The sequence below is a fragment of the Balaenoptera ricei genome, chromosome 1 (genome assembly GCF_028023285.1).
Source record: "Balaenoptera ricei isolate mBalRic1 chromosome 1, mBalRic1.hap2, whole genome shotgun sequence".
NCBI classification, from domain to species: domain Eukaryota; kingdom Metazoa; phylum Chordata; class Mammalia; order Artiodactyla; family Balaenopteridae; genus Balaenoptera; species Balaenoptera ricei.
The window spans coordinates 81500008-81513071 of NC_082639.1; the positions used below are offsets into that span (position 1 = coordinate 81500008).

At 35.1% G+C, this 13064-nt stretch overlaps 1 protein-coding gene across 6 annotated transcripts in view; it reads right to left on the reverse strand.

The window, feature by feature from the left end:
• The window catches only part of EVI5 (ecotropic viral integration site 5), a 223668-nt gene that overhangs the window by 25882 nt on the left and 184722 nt on the right, over positions 1-13064 (reverse strand). For all 6 annotated transcript variants that reach the window (XM_059926358.1, XM_059926351.1, XM_059926347.1 and 3 more), the window contains one exon: positions 5873-5968. In XM_059926358.1, coding sequence (XP_059782341.1) covers positions 5873-5968 — 96 coding nt within the window. The remainder of the gene's footprint in view (positions 1-5872; positions 5969-13064) is intronic.

A 13064-nucleotide genomic window follows, 5' to 3' on the forward strand; every position in this document is an offset into this window, starting at 1 on the left:
TGGGAGTATAAATAACAGCAATGTTCTTAAAAGGCCAAAATGGAAGTAATTCAAATATTTACAAACAGAATAGATAAATTGTGGTATATTTATACAAAGAAAAGTTACACAGCAATGAGAATGAATAACCTATAGCTACATTTTAAAATAACATGGTTAAACTGCACAAACAACTTTGAGCAAAAGAAGCAAGACACAAAAGAATATATACCATAAGAAGCCATTTATATAAAATTCAAAAACTTAAAACTACTGTATTAGAAGCTGATATCCTGGTTATTTTTGAGGAGGAGGGAGTGAGGAGAGGTTGGGACAGAATATGAATGGAGCTCTGGGGTCTATTTCTTGGACCTGGATGGTGGTTACATGGGTGTGATTACTGTGATAACTTATTGAGCAACAAACTTGTCACCTGGGTACTTTTCTGTAAGTTTTACTTCTATAGAAAAGTTTTAAAAGGGTTTGTGTTCTTTAGATTGTTCAATTTTTATGATTATGAACCCATACTATTACAGAACGTTAAGGATAATAGCTTATGGACTCATACTAGAAGGTCTTCTTTATGAAAAGAGCCACGAAGAAACTGTTGTTTGGTCTTAGTATCAGGAATAGGTGTGGCTCTTCTAACCAACCGGTCTGTTTTTATCACATAGACACTATGAAAAGTTTAAATTGACCAGGTTTCCCCCTTCTGTTGACTGTTGAAAACCTTAGAGCCAAGTTTGAGGCCCACTTATAAAAATGTATAAGATGCTTTTGTGGTATGCTATTTTGTATTGGTCTTACTCAAGGCTCCATATTATATTCCCAGTTTACCTTCTCTCACAAAAGTAGAGTTTGCTATTTTGTATCATTTGCAAACTTCCTTTATCCTATCTGGAACAAGGCAGGGTATTAGCGAACAAAAGTGCTTTAATGGTTTTTTTCTCTTTCTTTTTAAAAATATATGGTTTGCTTTGGTTTTACTTCATTCCCTTTTTTTTTTTTTTTTTAATATTTCATTCCACTGGACCACCAGAGAAGTCCCTCATTCTCATTTAATGCACTGTAATCTGACTAAAAGTCCTGATCCTGAATTCCAGCTTCTGCCACTTACTGGTTATGTGACTTTGGACAAGTTATTTAGCCTTGGTGAGCCTATAATATGGGAAAAATAATTTTCACAGGATAATTGTGAAGATTAAAATAATTATCCAAAAGATCTATACCTGGTTTAGCAACAACCACATAGAAAGCTTAATAAAAATGGGGAATATTTGCTTTATATAGAAAAACTACTAAGTGAATAGAACTAGAATTACTTCCGTGAGACTTTATCAATATAAAGCACATTAAAACTATTTTATTAAGACATAAAAATTGAGCAAAGGTGTATAATGGGGAAATATTTAATTGTAGTATAAGTGAACTATCTTCAGCCTGGAATAAATTTACCTATTCCTAGAACATCCACTGGAACACATCACCATCAAGAACAAGTGACAACATAAAATTTGTACTCCAAAAACATTTTCAAATCAGCTGTTTAGTGTGCATTTTCACGTGAAACAATACTGTCTGTAAATGGTAGCAAGGCTTCAAGGAACCCAGAGAAGCTTAGTCAACTGATAATTTGGGTGAACCATATATGATTATACTTCTCAATATGTCAATACATAAGTGAGTTCTGAGTACATTTCCTTTGGCTTCAAAATGAGATTAACTTTCTACCTCCTTCTATCTCTCTTTCCTGGCATTTAGAAAATATTCTTTGTCTTTAGTGGTCGGCAGCTGCAAGAAGACAGATCAGCATTGAAAAAGTAGATGGCTTATTCATTTCTGGAATCTACATTTTTGTTTTATGGCTCCGACTAAAATGTTCCTGATGTCCAGTCTGCCTGAAAAAATTTCATTTTTCAAAACCCAGCCCAGATGCTGTTGCCATCTTATCCCTGTATGTTTCAAAGCAGGCTATATAGCATATGGTAGTTAAGTGCACGGATGGGCTTAAAGTCATATAGTCTAACATTCTACCTCTATCACTGACTAGTGTATGACCATGGGGAGTTACTTAATACCCCAGAACCTCAGTTTTATGACAAGTAAAGCATGAATAATAATGATGCTACCTATTTCAGAGGACTGTTGTGAAGATTAAAACAAATAAAGGAAGTATAATACTTAGTACAGTGCCTGACACAGAGCAGCTGTTGAATGAATGGTAGCTACTATAATGCTATACTTTTCATTATTATTACAATTTGTTTATTTGTACGCCTATCTCCTTTGTTAAGACTGTGAGCCCCTTGAGGCTATGGATTGTGTTTCAATCTTCTTTACCTTCAGTTCTAAACCCAGTGCCTAGTATAGAGTAGGTGCTGTGATGATAGATGGGTGAAAGGGCAGGAGGTGGGAAGATGGGATAACAAAAGCACTTAAATTGGGACCTTGGGTCTTTTCTATGTCTCCCATGAGGACAGAATGTAGGGTTAAGGGGAGGATTTAACCACAGCTCCTGCCAGGTCTGGGGCAGCAAGAGTTTCCACAGTGGCTTCTGTGAAGCTCTTGGCAGGGTAAAAGGCTTCTTAAATTAAAAGATTGCTATGGTAGGTAGGTAATATTAGGAGCAAAATTAGGTGGTGAGGGTAGGAATCGCAGGAGTTGGGAGTCATAGAAATCACATGGATGGATGACAGTAAGCTGCAGAAAGTGAAGATAAATCTCTATTTGCAATGTTAACGGAGAGAGCCCTTGTGGCTACGTCAACTGCAGAATTTACTTATTGGATATATGCAGATTCATGTGTCAAGGAGGACAACACAGTTAAAATATTGTCATTAATTGATATTCTTAAGATTTTAAACATTGATGACATGTTTTCTAATCTAACGTCTCTGTAAGCAGCACAGAAAAGAACAGGCCAAACTGGATTAGATCCTGGCTCAACCATTTACTATTTGCATCATCTTGGGAAAAGTTACTTAATCATTGTGAGTCTGTTTCCACATCCATTCAACTGAGGATACCACCATCATATGGGATTATTATGAAGATTAGTAGTAATAAATATGAAGTGTCTGACACAATGCTTGGCCAACAGACCAATGAATAGTATCTATTATTGTTATTTTATAGATTAACAATATATTCAGCCATTCATAAAAAATAACCTGCTTAATCCTCTTTACTATTTCATACAGCTAACTATGCTAAGTGGTCATAGCTGTTAAAACATGTACAACATTGCTGTATCTTCAGGAAGATGAATCTACAAAGTTTGTCTCACTATTTCCTTCAACACTTCGAGAAGTACAAAGATCAGCTAACAAAGTGACTATTAACAGTCACATGCTCAAATACAACATTAATACTTAAAAGTCAATTCTTATGTTGAAAGCCAAAGATTCTGGCAAATTCTAGCATACAGACAAAAGTTAAGTTGGAGCAATTAGACTGACTTCAGTTATCTTTTTTTTTCCACTGTGAAGTGCTATCACAAGAATGAAAAAAACACTAGACTAAAGAAGTGACTTGTCTAAATTTCTCAAGAAGCTGATCCAACAAAGAGTAATTTTTATAGTAAGTTGACTACAACCAGTTATCTCAGTTTAAACGTTCACTTGTTTTCACTTATCCTTTCTTTAGTTATAAAACTTTGAACAGTTTTAACAGTTTTTAACATATATTAAAATCTGCTCAGAAAACATAATGAAAAGAAGTCTCCAACTGGAGACCTATAGCGGTTTCACATTATCTATAATAGTAAACTTAATCTCTTCTAGCTTTGAAGATTCACCATAAGCTGGTTCTATTCAATCTAACCTTATTTCCACAACTCAGTCGCATTAATTCTTTTTTTAAAAAAATAAATTTATTTATTTTGTTTATTTATTTATTTTTGGCTGTGTTGGGTCTTCGTTGCAGCATGTGGGCTTTCTCTAGTTGTGACATGTGAGCGGGGGCTACTCTTCATTGCGGTGTGTGGGCTTCTCATTGCGGTGGCTTCTCTTGTTGCGGAGCATGGGCTCTAGGCACGTGGGCTTCAGTAGTTGTGGCACGCGGGCTCAGTAGTTGTGGCTCACGGGCTCTAGAGTGCAGGCCCAGCAGTTGTGGCGCACGGGTTTAGCTGCTCCGTGGCATGCGGGCTTTTCCCGGACCAGGGCTCAAACCCGTGTCCCCTGCGTTGGCAGGCGGATTCTTAACCACTGAGCCACCAGGGAAGCCCAGTTGCATTAATTCTTAATCGAATCTGGCCTCCTCTAAACTCCCAACCCCATACCCACTCTCACCTCTGTGTGCTTGTGTGGTCCCCAGCTGTACTCATTCTCCTCTCTACTATGCTTTCTAACTGGGACTTGGTTAAGCCCAGGACTCTGGCCTATTCTGAATCACCCAATTAGCATCTTATCACAAACTGTTCTAGTTTTTAATTTGCACAATCTAGCTCTTTATTTTAACAGAAGAAACTTCTACCTGTTAAGTAATTTTCTTTTCATGTTTGCATAAGATAAAAGATTGCTTTCACAAGCCACAGAAAAAACCCTACATTAAAGTTAAACCTCACGAACTATTATATTTTCTGCCATTCCTGATGAGGAGAATATCATTATTTTTAGTTAAGGTACATTCCTTATCACTAGATGTCAAAATTATAAATGGGAGATTGCTTCATTTTAGTCATAATTTCCTTTGAGAAAATCTTTGAACATAAGGAATAATTCCTAGGGTTCTCAAAAGAATAAGGGTTTCTAGAACATGCTTATTTGTAACTTGTTCTTTCATTCATGGCTATCAGATCAGAACAGATTATAAAAAATGCACACAAATAGGTAAACATTATACATGATCCTGAATCCCTCAAATGTTATCAGAGCTGAAAATCAATATTTATAGGCATGATCTCCCAAATTTCAGGACAAATTAAATTAAACCACATCTAAGATTTATCATTTTGTTAATGTTTTGTTTTTTCATTCAGATTTTACTTAGATTGACTGCCTCCAGGAGGTATTACCCAAAACATTCAGACTTTCACTGAAGAGTGTAATACCAGGAAAGGGTAATATCCAAACTTTTTCCTTTGAGGTTTAAATTAATTTAGTGAAGAAAATGAGTTTCTTTCTTAACAAATGAGGTTTATGTTACCCATTCAAATCTCATCACTGTGAATAAACATTATTGTGCAAATAATTCAAGGTAAGAAACACACTTTTCCATTCATGTTTAGCCAGATATTTATCATTAAAAAAAAAAAAGGAAACTGACCTACAGCCACATTAATAAAAAGTGTCTCTCTAATCAAACACATTATTTTAAATAATTTAAATTACCTAGTATAGTATCTAGTAAAACTATCTGAAAATTTCATGAGCTGAATCTCACAGATTCAAGGTAGTGCCAGTTTAAAAAGTATTTAGATACTAAGAAATCTGTTAACTGATATTAGGCAAGTATCCTTTTTTGCAATCTCAGTAATACCGCTTGGGAAAAAGAAGACAAGAGTAAAAAAAACTTCCCTCTATCCACAACGGTAAATACCACAAATCTACTATAGAGGTAAAAAGAAAATTTTCGTTTAATTTAAGTAACTGTGACACCTAGACAAACTACCTTTTCAGATCACAATAAAAAAGTGAAATATTTGCCATACAAATATTAATTGATCGTTTCAGATCATGATTAAAGAGGTTTAAGGAAAATAAATCCACAATATTGGAACAGAAAAATTCATGTTAAAAAGAAGGTAATCTTCCAAAATATTATTATTAATCATAATCAAAGATTCACAGAAAATATTTACCATGAAAGAGTCAGTCATAAGCAATAATAAAGTGTTGTGTCAATACAGAGGAAGGAAGAAAGAAATATGTGAAGATCAAAATTTATCACTTACCTCATGATTCAGCTCTGCTATCTGATCTTTCAGTTCCCTAATGTACTGGTTAGAATCAGACTTGTTAAGCTGTCCTTGAAGCTTTCCTTCTTCTTTCTGTTTTGTGACAATACAACAAAGCAAAATCAAGAGACAATTTTCACAGCATATACTCGAACATTTGAAGATATAGGACAGCATAAGGGCATATCCTTTAATTGGCTAAATTCTGAACAAATCTATTCTCAAACTATTTCTGTACAATAATTAATAGTAAACTATATTGAATATTTCTAAATAGTGCTTATTAATTATATTAATACAATCTATAAAATGTACCTTTTGAGAGACCCTTAGAAATCAATAATCAAATGGGTCTACTAGTGAAAAAAATTACCCTAGAATTCAAAAGCCATTTATCCAGTTATTTTGAGGGCAAATGCTTTTCTATCCATTCTATAAGAGATTCAAGGCTTAGCTGAGAAGGTGGTAATCCTCCTACAGCTACACTACGAACCTGCTTTTGCTGGGGAACAGAGAAGGAAAAAAAACAGGTTCTCCAAACCACTCTTAAAAGGGGAGGACAGCTCTGAATCTCTTCTGTTTAATTAGCTCAGGAATGTGATTAAAAGGTGCTCCAATCCTAAGAACTAGTTCTAGAATCATGCTGGGATCATTTGCCAGGGAAGTAGACTAGGAAGGGGAGGAGCTGCCTTTTTCTTATACCACCTGAAAACAAATGTGAACTTTGAAGGTAAAGAGCTTATTAAAGAGTGAAAACAGGAGTTTTAAAGGCTTATTAAAGAGTGTTTTTGTTATCTCCAGATTATTTGTTTAGGAAGTTGATGCTTAAAATGTTCAGAAGCTCTGATGCAGAGACATCTACTGAAACTACTCATGCCAGAAAAGTACCAATTCACTTTCAATAGTCATCACTCAGTTTCCTTCCATGGAGACAACCACTGTTGACAGTTTTTTTAGTGTAGTCTTTCCATGGTATTTTGTACATATATAATCAAACACACATGTATACACACATATTTTTACTCATACTATCGACACTATACAAGCTGTTCTACACTTGCTATTATCTCTCAAGAATACAACTTGAAGATCATTCAACATCAGTATACATAGAGCAGAAAGATAATACATTTTGATTTGAGAGAGCTCTGAAGTTCCTGTAAAAGTTATCTTAGTGGTATCTAAATATTTATCGGTTTTTTAAAAGTAGGTTTTAAAAGGTGCCTTAGGTTCTGTACAATTACCTTGCGTGTAATGGGTTGTAGTGAAGAGCATTTTCCAATGTGGAAAATGTTTCTTTCCACTCACAGTAAGAAGGGACCTTGGACATTATCCGGTTTGGACCTTTGACTGCAGCCAAATCCAGCCTCTACTTTTCTTCTACACACCTTCCCCTAACATCCTTGGCAGAGAGAAGAACTAGACAGAGCTGCTCCAGCAACAGAATGGGTAGCTCCTCTGCAGAGTCAGGGCACCATGCCAACAGGATTGCTCTTCTGTGTTAAACTATCTTTGCCACCTTGATTTCATTCTTATGTATCCCTGGCGTGTTCTGCAAATCCTTTCATCAAGTTATTCCTATACGTACCTTTTGTTATTTTAATTTTTTCTTTTGGCAACCTGCCTTAAAAACCTTTTACTGGAATTTGGTCTGCTGAAGCAGTTTGATGTAACTAATGTTTGTATAGATGTAAAAGAACAACTACTGTTTCTATAGGCTTTAAAACTTTTCTTATACATTTAAACACATGAATATCACAAATAATCATCTAAGCAAAGAACTCAACAATTACTATATTCCAAATATGCAGGGCTTCTTAAATATATACAAAAGACACCTTATGGTTTTTAGCCACATTCCCATATTTAAGAAAAAATTTTTTTAGAAAATTTAGTTAGAAATATTAGTATGATGGCCAGAGAAATGATAGCAGAACCAATAGAACAGCAGGGATACCAAGTCAGGATCCTAATCAAACCATCTCTGAAGCCTTCCTTACCTGTTTTTTCAGGTATATGAACCAATAAAGTCTCTTTATTATTTAAACCAGTTCCAATATGGATTTGTCACTTGCAACCAAAAAAAAAAAAATAAAAGCTAACATATCTTGAGCACTTTATTAAACCTTCACAATTGAGGTTCCCCACAGGAATTAAGCCCTAATGCCTAAAGCATCATTGTATGTAATGATTTAACTTACCTCCTATACATCTAAAATAGTACCAGCTATGTACCATCCTTAGAAGAATTGAGAAAACAGTTACTCAATTTTCTGTAGGACTTAATTCTCTTGTGGAGCTGTGGTGGAGAAAGACTGGGGCTTACAATGAGCTAGGAATTGTTCTAAGCCCTTTATATGTAATCATCACAACAACCCTGTGTAATAGGTATTATTTTTATTCGTATTTCCTAGATAAGGAAACTTAAATGAAAGACTGAGTGAACTGGCTGCCTAAGAGTCACAGCAACAGTTGACACATTTTTCACCTTAAATTTACAGCACTATGAACATGAGAAATAATGAAACAGAAGAGAATATATGGAAATCTATGCAAAGGATCACACAAATTAGCTTTCTTGGATTTGTTACAAAAATCTTTACGTATTTATTTCAGCCTCCGCTGATTTAAATGGTAATTGCAATATCAAAAGAGTTAAAGATAAAATGCTATAGCAGGGACTTCCCTGGTGGCGCAGTGGTTGAGAATCTGCCTGCCAATGCAGGGGACACGGGTTCGAGCCCTGGTCTGGGAAGATTCCACATGCCGTGGAGCAACTGGGCCCGTGAGCCACAACTACTGAGCTCGCGTGCTGCAATTACTGAAGCCTGCGCACCTAGAGCCCATGCTCCGCAACAAGAGAAGCCCGCGCACCGCAAGGAAGTACTCTTCCCCGCTGCCCACAACTAGAGAAAGCCTGCGCGCAGCAACAAAGACCCAATGCAGCCAAAAAAAACCCAAAAAGCTATAGCAACTTGCATTTACGGCCCTAAGCTAATGACCCATATTATCAATTTACAGTTGTCCAATACCACTTACATCTACTTATACCTGCATCTTATTTTTAATCACTCCACTTTTTAAATGAAATATTTCAAAGGCACAGAATAAGAACAAAAGAGTATTAATAATATAGACTAATGAACTCACCACCCAAATTCAGCCTGTTTCATAACCATCTCATTCTAAGATTTTCCTTGGCTCTAGACTTCCTCCGCCTTAGTCCTGTATATCTCAAAGATCGAAAAGATGATATCAAGCAGAAGGGATTAAGTAGTGAGTGCATGAGAGAAGGAAGAGAAGGAATAATGTAGGAAAAAAATTTTTGGAGGGAGAATATTCATTGACGTAAATAAAATAAATGAAGCCGTTATTCTTATAGAATGTACTTTCTAAATCCCATATGTGACATGAGAAATGGCAGCAGAAATTTAGTAAATAAATATACTTCCAAAGCAGGGTAATTTGATAAGAATTGCTCATTTTAATTTATGTGTTCAGCTATCCTTTTTGATGGCTTTAAATTTTAGTCTAATTTTACTATCATGTCATATTAATTCCCTTGAAATGGTTGATTAAATGGAAAGTACAATCCACTAATAGGGAGAAATCCTTCTGAATGAAATAAGCTAAATGTTTATGGTTTGGAATCAGACTTGGAGAAAGGTGATTTTAAATCAGGTCCCAATAAAGGCAAAGGTCTTGAGGATTTTGAACACTGCATAGCAATATCATCATGTGGGATAACATAAAATTTTCAGGGCAAATAAAATGACAAAGCACAAGGTAAGCTCTAGTATTGTAAGAAAGAAACTCAAAAACGCAGAAATGCTTCAGGTCTGAATGGCTGTAGAATGACCAGTAACAATAATTAATACCATTTCTTCCCTACAGGAAAACTTGCATGAAAAAAATGCTTGGCAAGATAGAAATCATTAAATCTGTTTTACAGAAAGTGATCAAGGGACTTCCCTGGTGGTGCAGTGGTTAAGAATCCAGCTGCCAATGCAGGGGACATGGGTTCGATCCCTGATCTGGGAAGATCCCAGATGCCACGGAGCAACTAAGCCCGTGCGCCACAACTACTGAGCCTGCGCTCTAGAGCCCGCGTGCCACAACTACTGAAGACCGCACACCTAGAGCCTGTGCTGCGCAACAAGAGAAGCCACTGCGAGGAGCCCACACACCGCAACGAAGAGTAGCCCCCGCTCGCCACAACTAGAGATAGCCCATGCGCAGCAATGAAGACCCAACGCAGCCAAAAATAAATAAATAAAATAAATTAAAAAAAAATTTTTTTTTAAAGCGATCAAGTGACTCCAAAGATTTGTTTCTTCCAAAGGTGGGTCTTTGTAGGGTTTTGGCTAAAAAGTTTGTTACAGCACTTCGATTTCTTTGGAGGAAAGGTAGTGTTTAATGAAAAACAGGGCAGTTAAGAAATTTTACCATAAAAAATGGAATGTTTTTAACTTAAAAAAAAGACTCCTGAAAGATTTTGTGAAAATCAAAGAAGCCCTCTTAGATTTTATGACTAAAAAAACAGTGTTCTTCGAATTTCTATTAACTGCAGAAAAAAGCAGAATTTCAAAGAGAAACACTTTATATGTTTGATCAAATCTAATTGCATGTAGTTGTTCTTTTTAGATTTAAATACAAAGGTTACTATTGGGTCTTTTTCTTTTTTTTTTTGCAAAACTTTTACAAATAAAAAGATTCTGATGCCCATCAAACCACTGTTTCTGTGGACAGACAGACAGATACCCCAATAAACAACCTATAAGGCACACTGGCTAAACTGAAGAAAGAGGAAGGGTGATTAAGCAACTCCAGGCTCTAGCAGTGACCCCAGGAGAAGACAGTCACCATCCTGGCACACTTGTCACACATTAGTAGAACACCAGTGTGACAGACACAACAGCTGGAAAGCTCTGCTTGGGGCATTTTGATTCAATAGTCTGCTTTAAGGGAATATAGCTGATATTTCAAAAATAGAAGTAAAAAATGAGAGATGTCCTAAATGCTATTTAATAAATTGAAATGTATAAAAATGACCTTTAATCTAAAAGTCTGTGATTTTTATGTTCTACAAATAGGGTCTCATTTAAATATGTTAATATAAAGCCTTTTAAGGATCCTTTTTAAATGTAAAAACTGAATAACTGTATATTTCCAACACCAAAAAATACAACTAACTATTATATTCTAATAAGTCGATATCAATTTAATTTCACTTCTGAGGCAGTTCATTCAATTTTCTAATGTTTAAGGTTTTTTTGCAAGTATTTTTACAGCTTTCTATTTTCAAGCAATGTCCACATGGTTCTTTCTGATAAGCAGGTGGGAAAATGTCAGCTACGCTAATAAATTTACCAGGAACCTGCATTTTCTTGAGGTTTTCTTTTGGTCCAGCTGATAACAAAAACAGATTGCCAGTTAACTGGTTTCCTAAGCAAAACTAATAAGGTAAGTAACAAACTTAAAGAGATCCAACATATAAACAATTTTGGCAATTGTCAGTAATTTCAGTGAACAGACCTTAAATACATTATCTTTTTTCACACAGCCAAAGAAACTATATCAAGAGAGCATAAAGTAACTTTATGAAAGTTTTAAATGCATATTTCACTCTTAGATCTATCTTTGAATGATTATTTTAGGAATTACCATTATGAAGTCTAAAATAATCTAATTCATATTAAGGCCTTAAGCCACTGAGCTTTATGTATGAGCCTCTTAGTCAAAAGGTCATTAATAACTCTAGTTAATAATACGCAAGCTTAAGTGACTGGGGTAAAGTATGACAACTTTAACTTACTCTGACATGCATCAAAAATATAAGTGAGCTAGAATGGTGGATGGGTAGGTATCTGATAAAGCAACATTTAAAACAAATATATCAAAATATTAGTTTTAGAATGGAGGTGGTGAGTTTATGATGTTCACTATACAATTCTTTCAACTTCTGTATGTTTGAAATTATTCATAATAAAATATGGGGAGGAAGAGTCATCGATAAAAAGCAATTAATTTCCTCTCCCTCCCCAGCCTGCTAAAAAGTAAGCACTTGGTCCACACTGTTCTTCATTTACATATGTGAAAAGACACATATCTACCAAAGGTTACTTAATGTTTCTTCATTTAAAAATCCATGTTTTGCTCTAGAATGGATACTATTTTCTTCACATTTTACTGAAAACTTAAGAAACTAAAAAGCAATATGATTAAATCATACAATTAGTACTTCATTAAGACAGAATATAATTTTGGAGCAGGCTAAATTATAGTTCATCTCTATAATATTTTGTAGTAGATTTTATGGTTGTTACCTCAAGATCCATTCTCTCTCCCTCATTATGTAGTGGTGATAGAATTGGAATTATCCTGATCCTTACTTAACTCCACAGGTATGCCCTGATTGGTGGGGTTTAACTCAAACAAGATGATCACATCTATTTTGCACAGTGATTGGTTCAGGGGTTTCTCAAAGTGTGACACTCAAAACTTTTGCTGGAAAGTATGGGGTACAGTTTCTTATTCTGGATATTACGATATGTGGGTATAAAGCTCACCCGTAAGCCATTTTAACACAATAAGGAAACCTCCTGAAGATAAAAATGACAAGGAGGACTGAGCCTTAAGAATCATGGTTAAATACAACAAAATGGAGCTCAAACCAAACTTCCTGAAGCACACCCTACTTTTGGACTTTTCAGGCATGTAAGCCAATAAATCGCCTTTATCATTTAGGCCATATTATTTATGCCATTAACAAATCCAGAATTGGGTTGCCCGCAATAAAAACATCCTACCTAATAAATATTTGAAAAAATATGGCTAAGTAAATAAACACCATGATATAAACAACATAATCTATGAAATGCTTAAAACAATGATTCCTAATGATGATTATGGAAAAAAAAATCACTTTGGGAGTTTTGTAAACATGTAGATTAAGAGAACCAATTTCTGACCTACTGAATTCTAAATGTCTGGGAATGGAGCTTGAAAATCAGTATACTTTGAAAGCTAAACAAGTGGTGATTCTGACATAACCAGCGTGACATAAAGTACACTTGAAACGCACTGGTTTGAACCATCTTTGAAAATTAACTATTTTTTTTAAACACAAATTCAAGATTCTATTTATATGCCAATTATAAAATGCTTCTTACCCTATTTCTTAAAAATC